This window comes from Magnolia sinica, chromosome 5 (assembly GCF_029962835.1).
Source record: "Magnolia sinica isolate HGM2019 chromosome 5, MsV1, whole genome shotgun sequence".
Classification (NCBI taxonomy): Eukaryota; Viridiplantae; Streptophyta; class Magnoliopsida; order Magnoliales; family Magnoliaceae; genus Magnolia; species Magnolia sinica.
Genome location: NC_080577.1, coordinates 67,483,474 through 67,499,632, shown reverse-complemented (window position 1 = coordinate 67,499,632; position 16,159 = coordinate 67,483,474). Strand labels below are relative to the sequence as shown.

At 44.0% G+C, this 16,159-nt stretch overlaps 1 protein-coding gene across 1 annotated transcript in view; it reads left to right on the top strand.

Moving 5' to 3' along the window:
• Positions 1-13,214: 13,214 nt before the first annotated feature.
• The window catches only part of LOC131246107 (eukaryotic translation initiation factor 4B2-like), a 34,321-nt gene continuing 31,376 nt past the window's right edge, over positions 13,215-16,159 (top strand). The window contains exon 1 of the mRNA XM_058245975.1: positions 13,215-14,623. Coding sequence (XP_058101958.1) covers positions 13,485-14,623 — 1,139 coding nt within the window. The 5' untranslated portion in view covers positions 13,215-13,484. The remainder of the gene's footprint in view (positions 14,624-16,159) is intronic.

Sequence of the window (16,159 nt, the reverse complement as noted above, 5' to 3'; positions counted from 1 at the left end):
TGGCTACTCCCACTGCTACACGAAACAATGGGGATAATGATTTCCATTGTTGAAACCTTTCTAGGCCTCACAATGATGTTTATTTGTCATCCATCCTGTTCATTATATCATAAGGGCATGGATGAAGGGAAAACAAAAATATAGGCCCACTATAATGTTTTGTATCACACACCAACTATATAGCTGGTGTAAATATCTGTCGTGTAAAAGATAAGTGCCAACGCTTCTCCACATCCGAGTTGTACGAATGGTTCAAAGGAGATCAAAGTTACATGGCCCTACAATAATGTATTTATTATATTGTAACGTCTCAAAAAAATCCGTACAAAGACCCAAGTACCATCTCAGGCAGAAATCACTCAGGACCAAATCCTTTAGAAATTAGATGAAATTAACTAAGTGCTAAACTAGATTAGCTGTTAAATTAGATTGAACCACTTTAAATACGAACTGCAAGACCCAAAACTTATAGAATCATTAACGCTACATTACCCTAAAATCTAGGATCAATTTCTAAACCCAATTGCTCTCGAAAGCACACCGAAACTCCGTATCGAACCTGGACCGCGCGTCGAAAGTCCGATTACTGCGAAACCATACGTTTAGGACCGCCTTACTGGACTTGACAACCATCTCAGAAATCAAATCTAGATAGTATCTAGAAGCACACAACTTGACCCCGGAGCGAAGTGTGTGAGAAACGCGAATACCTTTAGGAAATGAACTCAGATTTAAATGAATTGGGCCGTCCACTTGCAGGCCAAATTTAATCTTTCAGACAGTCAGAATCTGACCCAAATGCACCCTCGAATTAGGGAAATTTCTCAGCACAGGTCCATGTACTCGTGGCCCTGATCGAGCGACGATGACCGTTGAACTGAAACTGGTCCGCCACGGTCGATCCATAAATTCGATCGGACTGAAAATTTAGCCTGACCTAAATCCAATGTCAAGGAGCTTAAGTCCGACCGCATGTAGAAAATGGGCTTCCAGAACAGCTTCGTTGGACCGAAACGGCCACTATTTGGCAATAACCTAAGTATATCATGGCCCCGGGGCCATCCCCATCAGTTCTGGGCCTATATAAGCCCCTTAAACCCTCTCTCTCTCTCTCTCTCTCACATTCCATACGAATTTGGAAAACCCTAAGAGAGAAAAGAGAAGGAAAGAGAGAGTGAGAGAGAGACTTGGCCTTTGTTCCTAGGATTCAACCCCGCCACTCCACATGCTTAACTACCACTTCTATATCGTTATTCCGGCGATTCTAATTCCGTTCTTAGGTAAGAAAACCTAACCTTAATCTGTTTTAGGGTTTTAAATAGTGTAAGTGATGAAATAGCTAACCTATTTCATGCGATAAGTGGCCGTCGTGCCGTAGAAAAAGACTTAGCATACAAACTGAGTTCGATACTCGTTTATCAGCAAAAGGCACGGACTATAAACATTTAGGTTATAGTTTTCAAGGCTTTCAATGTCAGCAATGATTTATGTCTGACTTGATTGCTATCACATATGCCTAGATACAATGTTTTCCGTATATTCCACATATATGTAACTATGTTTATTTTAAATGCATTCCATGTGTTTGTTGAAATGTTTGAATGGATATGGAATTATGATTTGTGCTTGTTGTGATGGACGTTTGGGAACACATGATGTTTGTACGTGTGGCAACTCCTATGTGGAAGGATTCGCTACTAAATGTGTTTTTTTTAATTACCTTATTACATGTATGTACTATGTGTAGTCTAAGTGTTTGATAAAATGCTTGAGTGAGAAAATGCTTGATGTAATGTATTTGATGTGAGCGTTGAGATGAGATTCTAAATCCCCTTATCTATAGTTACAGTTTCCTTTATGTAATCTATCTTTCTACTACATGATTTATGTATGGAATGCCTATGTATGTTAACATATGTACTACGTGTTTGTTGAAATGCTTAAACGAGATGAAATTGGTTGTCACATGCTGTCTTGACTATCACATGCGAATGTCATTGCTTGAAGTGTGATTGGGGCTACAATGTAGTCCAGGCAATCGATAATGGTTCACGGTTGGTGGCCGAACTATTTTAGCCACGACGGATGCATTCGATGAATCCGAGTCGTATGTCCTTTGACAACAGTGGTTAGGCCACACAGAATGCTTATACACTCCATGTCGATTAAGTCTACGTACACTCGTACTAGTCGAGCTTGTCAAGTAACCCAATTGGCCCAACATATGTTCATCATGTATGGACGCTACTGTTTGAATCTAAGGCACCAAACTCACCAGTGAAAAGCCTGTTTAACCTTGGTACCTCGATCCGTTAAGACTCATGAGCCGGGCATGGTGGTATGGGACACCGTGGCCGACCTTTCAGCCTACGCTGAGGTCACAAGCCTCCCCGTAGTGTCCAGTGAGTAACCCAAACTCGTAAGCCAAATATGGTGGTATGGGACATTGTATTCGAGCTGTCGGCCTACGATCAGGTGATGAGCTCGTAGTGACTTCGAGTATACACTAGAACTACGTTAAGGCGACGAGCCTTTCTGTAATAACCTGGAGTATAAACTAGGCCTGTGCTGATGGTGACGAGCCTCTCCATAGTGTCCTAGAACTGCTATCATATGCGATTAACTAGGATTGACGACCCTAGATGGATCATTGTTTGTGTAAATAATATAAGGGGAGGTGCCTTAACTTCCCAATCCTGCTATATAAATATGCCTAATTAAGAACTTGGCTAATCACGATATGCACCGTATTGCATGTGCCTTTGGCATTGGAGTTGAGCACAGCGGGAGTGTTGCATGCCACGATCGTGAGATGTTGTCGCAAGAGGGAGTGTAGGCGAGGGCATGTATCATTAACACATATCATCCTTGCATTAACTAGAGTACTTAGGAATGCTTATTGTATTGCTTTATCATTACTGCTTGACTGAATTGATAACATGTTAACCTTTGCTTCATAGCTTCACTGAGTTGATCACTCACTCCCACGTTCTGGGACGGTGTTTTAAACACCAACCAGACCTTGTTGTAGATGCAGATGATGACGATGCTTTCGAGGTAGAGCCGGACTTTTATGACGATAAGGAGTTCTCCTATATGCAGCTATCAGGCGGGTCTATGTAGACCGTGTTCTGATCGTCGGGGTTGCAGTGATGCTGTCTAGATGTCATTACACTTGTCATTTTACATTTTGGAGCACCCATGTATATTCATTTTGTCCATTTTGGGAGTACACATGTATATATTTAACCTGGTAACATGTTCACACTTTGGAGACTTACAACAGTTTATACATTTTATATAATTATCAGTCTTCCGCTTGTAAAATTTAACTGTCTCTGAAATATGATATGTTGTTTGGTATAATCCCACTCATGTTTAAGGCACTAATACAGACAACATTTAATCATCAATTTCTATGTTGCATAAGTGATGTGTTGGAACTCGGGAGTTGGGCTCCTACTCGACCCTTGATTTTCAGGGTGTTACTAGTTGGTATCAGAGAATGATTTGGATTAAACTAGACCTCGGTTATGGTCTCACGACACACACTGATGTACTTTGACTTAGAAGGGTGCGATGAACATAGGAACAGTCCTAGGATTTCCAAGTTTCGCCTGTCGATGAAACTGATCATTCATAGATGAAACTGACCGTCGAAATCGGGGCTCGTACGCCCCTGTGATCATGCGTGGTGACCCCAGATCGTTCCTAGACCATGATTGACAGGTTTAGATGAGACTCCAACCCATTTCACACGCAATAAACTCGAAAATCGTGAATATACGCAAATCGGGACTCAAAGTGACTTAAACGAAGTCGGGGCCCACAAGTGCAAATCGAGGGGGGGCAAAGTGGACCCCACACATTTCCAGCACCCCGGGGGGATGCCATCGCCCATGGGGCGAGCCCTCGCTCGGAGGTCCAGGGACCGGCAATGGCATCGCCGGGCCGGTCGGGCCGACACTTGTGCAAGGCTGTGGGGCCCATGAAATCATATGGGACCCCTTTTTTCGTCCCATTTGCTTCATTTCTTTCCCCCACTATGTTCTAAGCTCTCCAAATCCCTCAAAACCTCACATTTTCCTCTCAAATCCCCTTCCACTCTTCAATTTTCTTCACTTCCTTCACCACATACTTCTTTTCCATCATCCTCCTCCAAATCATATCTCCTACTACTCCCATTTTCTCTTATCCCTACACATTTGAGCTCAAAGTCCATAGCTTTGTGTCTCATATTAAAAAATTTCTCCCAATCCACCTTCCTTTTAAGGTTATTTGGCTCCCATGGCTCTTTTCGAGCTTGTAACGGCTATTTTCTCCATCTCTACACTTCTTTCTCTCATGGGGAAGAAGAGAGCTTCCACAGATGAAGTCGGGCCTAGCCGCCCTACTCATTCGAGGAGGCCGAAAGGCACCGTCGCAGGTATAAGCATCGATCGTGAGATAAGGACAAAGCGGGACCTCGACTCCCAGGCTCCCCTCGAGAGAGCTCTACTGGCGGATCTATCTCATAGAAGATTTGAGGGCCGCAGGGTCCTCTTTGAAGCACACGTGGACGAGAAGCTCTTTGGGGAATATCTGGTGATGGACCGCCTGGTGGCTGCCGGGTGGGGTGCCATATTTGAGGGCAAGTCTCGTGCAAATGTGGGCACTGTCCGAGCCTTCTATGCCCATATTCGAGAGCCAACACTGGAGCCCTTGCAATTTAAAATTCCTGTGGGAAGGCGGGAGGCCATAGTTGATGTTGGTTTAATAGCCCGACTCATGGGGATGCCGCTTGGTGAAGTCCATGCTAATGAGAAGAGTCTTAGGAGTGCACGTGAAAGGGATCACCGCACACTATTCCTTTATGGCCAACTGACCCACTAGAATCCAAACAATAGCCTCTTGGCATCCAATATGACCGACGACTTCCGCCTGCTCCCCCACATCTTCACGTACAACGTGTAACCCAGGTGGAGCAATCACAGCGAGTGCACGCGCCTGATGGTAGACTTTCTATACCGAGTTAGGCATGGAGAGAAGCTGTGCGTGCCTACGTATGTACTACTATAGATAATGTAGATTGCGTGCTCTTCTCGGACGACTGTTTCGCTCCCCTTCGGCCGACTTATATGCAAGCTTGCACGTGAATTCGCCTACAAACTTGGCGCAGAACTTCCTGTGCCGATCCATTTCATCAGCAACACCACTCTTAACAACATGGAGATTGGGCCACGACAGCATTCAGAACCAGCTTCGGGCACTACGAGTTTCTTTTGATGTCATTTGGACTCACAAATGCCCCGACCATGTTCATGGACTTGATGAACCGGGTGTTTCGGCCGTATCTATTCTGATTCATCATCGTGTTTATAGATGACATCCTGATATACTCCAAGAGTCGGGAAGATCATAAGAAGCACCTGCGAGCAGTGTTCGATACTCTCAGGAAGAACCAGTTGTTCGCACAGTACAAGAAATGCCACTTCTGGAAAGAAAAAGTCAAGTTCCTGGGACATGTGGTGTCCAAGGAAGGGATAACTGTGGACCTTTCTAAGGTAGTCGTAGTTCAGGACTGGGAGCAGCCTGGTTCAGTTACTGAGGTGAGGAGTTTTCTGGGCCCGGCAGGTTACTACTGTCGATTCTTTCGAGACTTTTCCAAGATAGCCAGACCGTTGTCTCAGCTGACTCGAAAGGATCTTAAGTTTGCTTGGAACGAGAAGGCAGAAGCAGCTTTCTAGGAACTGAAGGACAAGTTGATGTCCGCCCCTGTGCTAGTATTGCCAGAGCAAGGGGTCAAGTATACGATATACACTGACGCTTCTTGTGTTGGTTTAGGTTATGTTTTGACGCAAAAAGACAGGGTTAATGCCTATACATTGCGACAGTTGAGGAAACACAAGGAAAACTACCCTACGCATGACCTAAAGTTAGCGGCCGTCATCTTTGCACTGAAGCTCTAGAGACATTACCTCTATGGAGAGGAGTTCGAGCTCTTTTGCGACCACAAGAGCCTTAGGTACATATTCACTCAGAGAGACTTGAATATGAGGCAGCGACGATGAATGGAGACCCTGAAGGACTTCAAGTTCGAGGTCTCTTACCACCCTGGCAAGGTCAACCTTGTGGCAGACGCATTGAGCCGCAAGAAGACGATAGCATTTGTGGCTCCGCTGATGATAGCAGAGTGGGACATGGTAGAGTTTGTGCGAGACTTTGAGTAAAAACTTACGGTCGGAGAGCCGTTGAGAGCATCGTACACATGCGTGTACAGCCTCTGATTGATGATTGAATCATCGTGGCTCAGGGGGAAGATGAAGGGTTATTAGAGTTGAGGAAACAAGCTAGTGATGATGCAGACTCTGAGTGGAGAGTTAGTACAGATGGGGGCTTACGTTATCGTAGCCGCCTATGCGTGTCAAATCTTCATGACTTGAGAAAGGAAGTTCTCGAAGCCACTCACAATTCGAGGATGGCGATGCATCCTGGCAGTACGAAGATGTATCGAGATATGAAGAGGTCGTACTGGCGGGACAACATGAAGGTCCACATAGCAGATTATGTGTCCCGTTGTCTCACATACCAGCAGGTCAAGGCAGAGCATCGTCGACCTCCTAGATTACTTCAGCCCATGCCCATAGCAGAATGGAAATGGGACTTCATCTCTATGGATTTCATCTCTAGGCTACCGAAGACGAGGAAGGGTCATGATTCCATTTGGGTGATTGTGGACCGGTTAACGAAATCGGCTCATTTCCTCCCTATTAGAGTTTCGAACTCGGCAGACGACTTGGCCAGATTATACATCAGGGAGATAGTGCGTCTGCATGGAGTTCTTATGGAGATCGTATCGGACCGAGACACACGATTCACATCTATCTTCTAGACCCGTATCCAAGAAGCAATGGGTGTAAAGTTGAAGTTCAGTACCACGTTCCACCCACAGACTAACGGGCAAACGGAACGGGTGAATCAGGTGTTGGAAGATATGCTGTGAGCTTGTGTACTAGATTTTAAGGACAGTTGGGATGACTGTCTTCCTTATGCAGAGTTCGCCTATAACAACAACTTCCAGGCGAGTATTGGTATGGCCCCCTATGAGGCATTGTATGGGCGTCCGTGTAGAGCACCACCACATAGCTGGGTAGAGGTTAGCAAGAGAAGTTTAGTTGGCCCCGAGTTAGCACAGGTGACCTCAGAGAAGATCGACGTTATCAGGCATTGACTTCTTACAGTGCAGAGCAGACAGAAGAGTTACACCGATACGAGGCGGCGACAGTTAAAGTTTTGAGGTCGGAGACCACGTATTCCTGAAGGTTTTCTCGATGAAGGGAGTCCTTCGGTTTGGCAAGAAGGGGAAGCTCACGACAAGATTTATTGGCCCATTCCAGATACTGGATCGAGTGGGTGTAGTAGCGTACCGCCTGGCTTTGCCCATACCACTCATAGGCGTGCACAACGTATTTCATGTGTCGATGTTGAAGAAATACGTTCCTGATCCTTCCCACATTATTAGATGGGAGTAGGTACAGTTGAGTGAGGATGCTACTTATGTACTGCGACCAATGTGTATCTTGGACAGGAAAGAGCAGGTGTTGTGCAATAAGGTTATTCCGCTAGTGAAGGTATTATGGATGCCCCACACCGAGGAAGAGGCTACTTGGGAAACAGAAGCCGAGGTTCACAAGAACTACCCTCAGATTCTCGAGTAGTACGAAAAGGTATTAATTTTGAGGACGAAATTTTTCTTTAAGGGGGGTAGATTGTAACATCTTCGAAACATCCGTACAAAGACCCGAGTACCACCTCAGGCAGAAATCACTCAAGACCAAATCCTTTAGAAATTAGATGAAATTAACTAAGTGCTAAACTAGATTAGCTTTGAAACTAGATTGAACCACTTTAAATACGAACTGCAAGATCCAAAACTTGTAGAATCATTAACGCTACATTACCCTAAAATCTAGGATCAATTTCTTAACCCAGTTGCTCTTAGGAGCACACCGAAACTCCGTATCGGACCTGGACCATGCGTCGAAAGTCCGATTACTGCCAAACCATACGGTTAGGACTGCCTTACTGGACTTGACAACCATCTCAGAAATCAAATCCAGATAGTATCCAGAAGCACAAATCTTAAGCTCGGAGCGAAGTGTGTGAGAAACGCGAATACCTTTAGGAAATGAACTCAGATTTAAATGAATTGGGCCATCCGCTTACAGGCCAAATTTAAGCTTTCATATTGTCAGAATCTGACCCAAATACACCCTCAAATCAGGGAAATTTTCCAGTACAGGTCCATGTACTCGTTGCCCTGATCGAGCGACGATGACCGTTGAACTGAAACTAGTCCGCCACGGTCGATCCACAAATCCAATCGGACTGAAAATTTAGCCTAACTAGATCCAATGTCAGGGAGCTTAAGTCTGACCGCATGTAGAAAAGGGGCTTACAGAACAGCTCCGTTGGACCAAAACAGGCACTATTTGACTATAACCCAAGTATACCATGGCTTTGGGGCCATTCCCATCAGTTTTGGACCTATATAAGCCCCTTAAACCCTCTCTCTCTCTCATTCCATACAAATTTGGAAAACTCTAAGAGAGAGAAGAGAGAAAAGAGAAGGAAAGAGAGAGAAAGTGAGAGAGAGAGTTGACGTTTGTTCTTGGGATTCAACCCCGCCACTCCACGTGCTTAATTACCACTTCTATATTGTTATTCCGGCGATTCTGATTCCGTTCTTAGGTAAGAAAACCTAACCCTAATCTGTTTTAGGGTTTCAAATAGTGTAAGTGATGAAATAGCTAACTTATTTTATGCTATAGGTGGCCGTCGTGCCGTAGACAAAGACTTGGCATACAAACTGAGTTCGATACTCGTTTATCAGCGAAAGGTGTGGACTATAAACGTTTAAGTTATGGTTTTCAAGGCTTTCAATGTCAGCAATGATTTATGTCTGACTTGATTGCTATCACATATGCCTAGATACAATGCTTTTCATATATTTCACATATATGTAACTATGTTTATTTTAAATGCATTCTATGTGTTTGTTGAAATGTCTGAATGGATATGGAATTATGATTTGTGCTTGTTGTGATGGACATTTGGGAACACATGATGGTTGTACGTGTGGCAACTCCTATGTGGAAGGATTCACTATTATATGTATTTTTTTAAACTACCTTATTACATGTATGTACTATGTGTAGTCTAAGTGTTTGATAAAATGCTTGAGTGAGAAAATGCTTGATGTAATGTATTTGATGAGGGCATTAAGATGGGATTCTAAATCCCCTTATCTTTAGTTACAGTTTTCTTTATGTAATCTATCTTGCTACTACGTGATTTATGTATGGAATGCCTATGTATGTTAACATGTGTACTACGTGTTTTGTTGAAATGCTTAAACGAGATGGATACTGAAATTGGTTGTCACATGCTGTCTTGACTATCACATGTGAATGCCATTGCTTAAATTGTGATTAGGGCTATGATGTAGTCCAAGCAATCGGTAATGGTTCACGGTCGGTGGTCAAACTGTTTTAACCATGATGGATATGTTCGATGAATCCGAGTCGTATGTCGTTTGACGACAGTGGTTAGGCCATGCGAATTGCTTATGCACTCCATGTCGATTAAGTCTACGTACGCTAGTACTAGTCGAGCTTGTCAAGTAACCCGATTGGCCCAATGTATGATCACCATGTATGGACGCTACTGTTTGAATCTAAGATATTAAACTCACCAGTGAAAAGCCTGTTTAACCTTGGTACCTCGATCCGCTAAGACTCATGAGCCGGACATGGTGGTATGGGACACCGTGGCCGAGCTATCAGCTTACATTGAGGTGATGAGCCTCCCCATAGTGTCTAGTGAGTAACCCAAACTCGTGAGCCGAATACAGTAGTATGGGACACTATATTCGAGCGTCAGCCTATGATCAGGTGACAAGCCCGTAGTGACCTCGAGTATACATTAGAACTAAGTTAAGGCAACGAGCCTTTCCGTAGTAACCTGGAGTATAAACTAGGCCTGTGCTGATGGTGACGAGCCTCTCCGTAGTGACCTAGAACTGTAATCGTATGTGATTAACTAGGATTGATGACCCTAGATAGATCATTGTTTGGGTAAATGATATAAAGGGGGTGCCTTAGCTTCCCAATCTTGCTGTATGAATATGTCTAATTAAGAACTTGGTTAATCACGCACATGCACTGTATTGCAAGTGCCTTTGGCGTTGGAGTTGAGCACAGCGGGAGTGTTGCATGCCATGATCGTGAGATGTTGTTGCAAGAGGTAGTGCAGGCAAGGGCATGCATTATTAACACATATCATCCTTGCATTAATCAGAGTACTTAGGAATGCCTGTTGTATTGCTTTATTATTACTGCTTGACTGAATTGATAACATGTTAACATTTGCTTCATAGCTCCACTGAGTTGATCACTCACTCCCATGTTCTGGGACGGTGTTTTAAACACCAACTAGACCTTATTGTAGATACAGATGATGGCGATGCTTTCAAGGTAGAGCCGGACTTTTACGACGATGAGCAGGAGTTCTCCTATATGCAGCTATCAGGCGGGTCTATGTAGACCGTGTTCTGATTGACGAGGTTGCAGTGATGCTGTCTAGATGCCATTACACTTGTCATTTTACATTTTGGAGTACCCATGTATATTCATTTTGTCCATTTTGGGAGTATACATGTATATATTTAACTTGGTAACATGTTCACACTATCGAAACTTACAACAGTTTATAAATTTTATATAATTATCATAGTCTTCCGCTTGCGAAATTTAATTGTCTCTGAAGTATGATATGCTGTTTGGTATATTCTCACTCATGTTTAAGGCACTAATACAGACAACATTTAATCATCATTTTCTATGTTACATAAGTGATGTGTTGGAGCTCGGGAGTTGGGCTCCTGCTCGACCCTCGATTTTCAGGGCGTTACATATATCCACACTGTTCATCAATGTTTTTAGATCATTTTAGAGCATTATCTAAAAAATGAATCATATCCAAAACTCAAATGGACCACACCAAAAATAGTAACAAGATAATGATCCGTGTCCAGTCCAAGACGGAAACGGATTGGCTACTCCCCCAGCTACCATGGTCGGTGCTCTGTTAGCCCCTCCATGATGTATGTGTTTCATCCATTCCGTTCATCCATTTTTATAGATCATTCTAGTGCTTCACCCCAAAAATTAGAGGGATATAAATCTCAGGTGGACCACACCATAGGAAAACAATAATGATTGGATATACATCATTAAAATCCACCTAAGGCCCACTGTACTGTTTATTTGACATCTAATCTTTTTATCAGGTCATACATGCCCAGATGAAGGGAAAAAACAAAGATCAGCTTGATTGAAAACTTTTATGGTCCCCAAAAGGTTTTTAATGGTCGACACTATTCAACACTGTTTCCTGTAATGTGGCCCACTTGAGATTTTGATATACCTAATTTTTTGTCCCATACCATGAAATGATCTGAAAAAATAGATGGATGGCATGGATGAACCACATACATCATGGTAGGGCCCACAGAGCACCGACCATCAGCCACTGGCCGGTGGCAGTGGGAGTAGCCAGTCCGTTCCCGTCTTGTATCTAAGATGAGCGGCGTGTTTAACGAGGACGCATATTGTGTACTACCCCCGCCTGTCCCTAGCTCTAAACAGGCAGTTTTGTGGGTGGGCCCACCGTGATGTATATGTACATCCAAACCGTCAATCCCTTTTCTCAGATTATTTTAAGGCATGAACACAAAAATGAGGCAGATCCAACGCTCAAGTGGACCACACCAAATAGTAATCTTGGTTGCATTAAAATGCACTAGTTGCATTAAATGCAAGAGTCATCTGTGATGTGGTCTGATCATTGGATCTAACTCATTTTTGTTTTAATGCCTTAAAATAATATGAGAAAAGGGATAGAGGGTTTGGATGTACAGATACATCACGGTGGGCCCGCCCACAGAACTACCTGTACGATGCTAGGGATGGGCGGGGGTAGTACGCAATCTGCGTCCGTTGTACGAACGGTTCAAAGAGATCAAAGTTACATGGGCCACTATGATGTTTTTTTACCCTCCAACCTATTCATTAGGTCATGTAGACGTGGATGAAGTGAAAACACAAATATCAGCTTGATCTGAAACTTCTTCAGCTCTCAAGAAGTTTTTAACGGTGGATGTTCAATCCCTACCTTATGGTCTAATTAATCATTGGACCTGCTTCTTTTATTAGATCACACCTTAAATTATCTGAAAAAGTTGATGGACGGTGTGGATCAAACACATAAATCATGGTGGGGCATAAAGAAGTTTCTCAGGTTAAAGGTTGATTTTGTACTGCGCAAACAATTGAAAAGAAAAAATTTCCGTAGTAACTTGAAAAGGGGTACTTTTGGAAACAAAAAATTTTTGTTTAATGAAAAATCACAGAGCGCATTTCGCGTTCACCATTAAGCCAGACTCCTATCAGGGAAAGAATTCAGTGGAAAATCACTTAGCGCTTTCCGTCTTCCGCGTTAACAACGCATTAACAAATACCACTAAACACGGAAAATTTTCCCCATTTCACGTTAAGTGCAAAAATTCAGCGTTAACAAACACGGCATAAGTCTCTACTCATATGCTATACTATATTAATTCTCAATACAAGTTCATCTTCCAGAAAGGCTTCTTAAAGTTTTTCTTTGCGACCGACCGTAAATATTTTCTTTTTTTTTTGATTGCACCAGTATATTAACGTTCTTTTGTACTTTGTGATAAGAAGTAACCTATCATGAAAGGAAGAACCCTGCTTTGTTAAATATCACCCGATCATCTTATAATTCCATCATAAGTGGTTGAATAGTGACTGATTTTCTCGTATCTCACACACACACACACACACATATATATATATATATGTATGTATATACACACACACACTCACAATCATCCCCAAGTTGTTTAGTTTGAATCAGGCCGTACAATCGGTCACGGCATGCCCGCACGCACCTCATGTAACCAAAATCAAACCGAGTGCAAGAAACACCCGATTCACCGAAGCCGCGCCCATCCACGAGGACCTCATCGAAAATCAATTGGCCACACCTGTAAGCTGAATGGAACCGCTGGCATCCATTTGCAGTGTCGATCGCTTGTGAACGCGCTGTGTCCACCTGACGAGTGGACAACCTTTTTCTTTAGATCGAAGGAAACACGAGGTCACAGACGCTCGAGCTGAATGCCCACACGCCTAGTCACTTGGCACGTGCGGGTGCTTGTGGATGTAGTACCCATCGGGCTTCTTCTTCCATCCGAAAACCCATAATACGCAGCCGCAGCACAACCACCCCTTCTTCCTACCGCGCATGTTAGCGGAGCTCCGGCTCCCTTAAGGAGCCTCAGCTCTCTCTCTCTCTCTCTCTCTCTCTCTCTACAAAATCCAAACTTCAAAACCCTATTTCCATCGAATCTCCTCACAAAAATGTCGAAACCCTGGGCAGGAGTCGGCGCTTGGGCCGCAGATGCCGAACGCGCAGAGGCCGAAGAGCTAGCCGCTGCAGCCGCTGTGGCCGCATCCTCCGCTGGAGAATCCTCTCAGAGCTTCCCCAGCCTCAAGGAAGCCACCGCCGCGAAACCCAAGAAGAAGAAGGTCATGACACTATCAGAATTCACGACAGGTAGTAACGTTGGACCTGGCAGTGGAAAGCGTGATTCTTCCTTGGAATTCAAGGGATTGACGCATGAAGAGATGTTTCGCCTCCCAACCGGGCCCAAGGAGCGGACTGCTGAAGAGATCGAGCATGGCCGTCTTGGTGGTGGGTTCCGCTCATTTGGTCGTCCTGCCCCGATTGGCCGCATGCGGGATAGGTCGGATGAGGGCACCGAGTCTTGGGGTGGCGGAGGTCACAGATCTTCTTATGGGGGTTTTGATGAGGAACGTAGGGGCCCACCGCCTAGAACTTCTGATTTTGACCAGCCTTCTCGTGCTGATGAGGTTGATAATTGGGCAGCTGTGAAGAAGCCTGCTGCAGTTGTTCCTATGGATTCTGGACGACATGATCGATATGGTTCCCTCGGTGGAGGAAGTGGGTCACGTGCTGACGAGGTCGATAACTGGGCTTCCGGGAAGAAGTCGCTTCCAGCTAGATCCGGCGGCTTTGGTTCGGGTTTTAGGGATTCAACTCTGGATTCTGATCGATGGGGCAGGGGTGGCCCACCACGAGATGTGGAGCGTGAGAGGCCACGGCTTGTTTTGGATCCGCCAAGGGTTGAAGGTGGAGGATCTATGAATGAACCTGGGAGGACTCGGCCGAGCCCATTCGGTGCAGCCCGTCCGAGGGAGGATGTTTTGGCTGAGAAAGGGCTGGATTGGAGGAAAGTGGATTCAGAGATTGAGGTCCGGAAGACAAGTCGTCCGACAAGCTCGCATTCTAGCAGGCCTTCAAGTGCACAGTCAAGCCGGCCGGGTAGCCCAGCTGCTCAGGCAGTGGAAGGAGCTGTGAAGCCCCGCCCTAAAGTCAATCCATTCGGGGATGCCAAGCCTCGGGAAGTTCTGCTGCAAGAACAGGGAAAAGATTGGCGGAAAATTGATTTGGAGCTGGAGCATCGCCGTATTGAGAGGTTTGGATCTCCCTCTTTCTTTCTCTATTCATTTGATTTCTTAACTAGTTTTTGTAATATACTCACCCTTTCATCATGGTTTGCTTGTTGGAATTGGGCAATGCTGGTTTGTTGGCACATTTGCATTGCTTCTTCCTGTTAGTCTAGTCCTTGTTTGGATGCATGGTTGAATTGAATTGAAGTAATAATTGAATAAAGTGGAAATGACCAAACTTTAATGACTGTCCCTAGCCTACATATTGAAGTTATTGTACATTCATATTGGACTCGTAACTAATGCGACTAAGATTTGAACTGACATCTTCTTCAATTCCTTAACGTCCTCAAAAACAGTCCTATCCATCTCACCCGCATTTGTTTACCCTTGTATGTGGATTTTGACAGTTTGCATTGTGACATATTTCTGCTTTCATATTTTACTTGGCTTTGTACACCCCGCACTGATGGCTTTGCCTTTCACAGTTAGTATTAACCAGACCTGCCTTTAGAACCTTTAAAGGTTATGGGTTATTCCATTTTCTAAGCAAGTTGATGTGTCTAGTGCTCGTGTGTGACCCACATGTTGGAAAGATGCAGACACAACTACTAGAGAAAACCATTGATTTTATTTTGTTCTTGTTTAGCGGTGTTGATATAGTATATACTGTTTACTGTTCATCCTAAAAAGAGTATATACGGTTTGTTAGTACTCATTTGTTGTAGCTGACCCCAAGTAGATAGGATAAGGCTATGAACGTGTGATGAAGATGAGAATTATGGTTATGAGTTGTAGTCCAACACAAACCCGTTGATTGTAATCAAGCTATGTAGTAGTCTATTAGATAGCCTTGAATGTAGAGTGGAATGGCGGAAAAGGATTCATGAAGCCAGCCCCAATTATTTGGGGTAAGGCTTAGATGACGACGACGATGATGAGTTGTAATCAAACATGCTGTATCCTTATGCTTGCAATTTGAATTTATAGGATTCATGGTACCCAATCCTTGTTGTACTCAATCCCATCCTTGAGTAACACAGGATGCCTAGAGAATGATAAATGCTCTGGTAAATGTGCTGTTTCTGTTTGTCCCTTTTGTAAATGTTGTATCCTTTTCTTTTCTTCCTTTTATTTACATTATAACAAAAGGATAATGCTAGAAAAAGGGATCCAAAGAATTAAAGCCTCCACTACCAGCAAAAACATCTAGCTACCAAAACGCTAAGAAACGGGTCATGCGGACCTTTACTTCCTTGCACTACAAAACAGAACCTGAAACTGAAATGGAAAAATCTGAAAATCTCAACAGTGTATGTACCTCACTCCATGAAACCCAAAATGACATCAACCACTACAAGACTCTCGATTCCTCCTAACGGTTTTGAGAATGCTCAAAGCTTAAGGTTGATAGAAGGTTGCATGGAAAACAGCATGTCTGAAATGCTCGTAGGAGTGTGTGTACTGTGTACAGCATGGTAGGGCTTGGCCACTGAAGATAGACGCCTTGAAGGCTGATTTGATATGGTAGAGTAACAGAATGGCATTATGACTGGTATTCG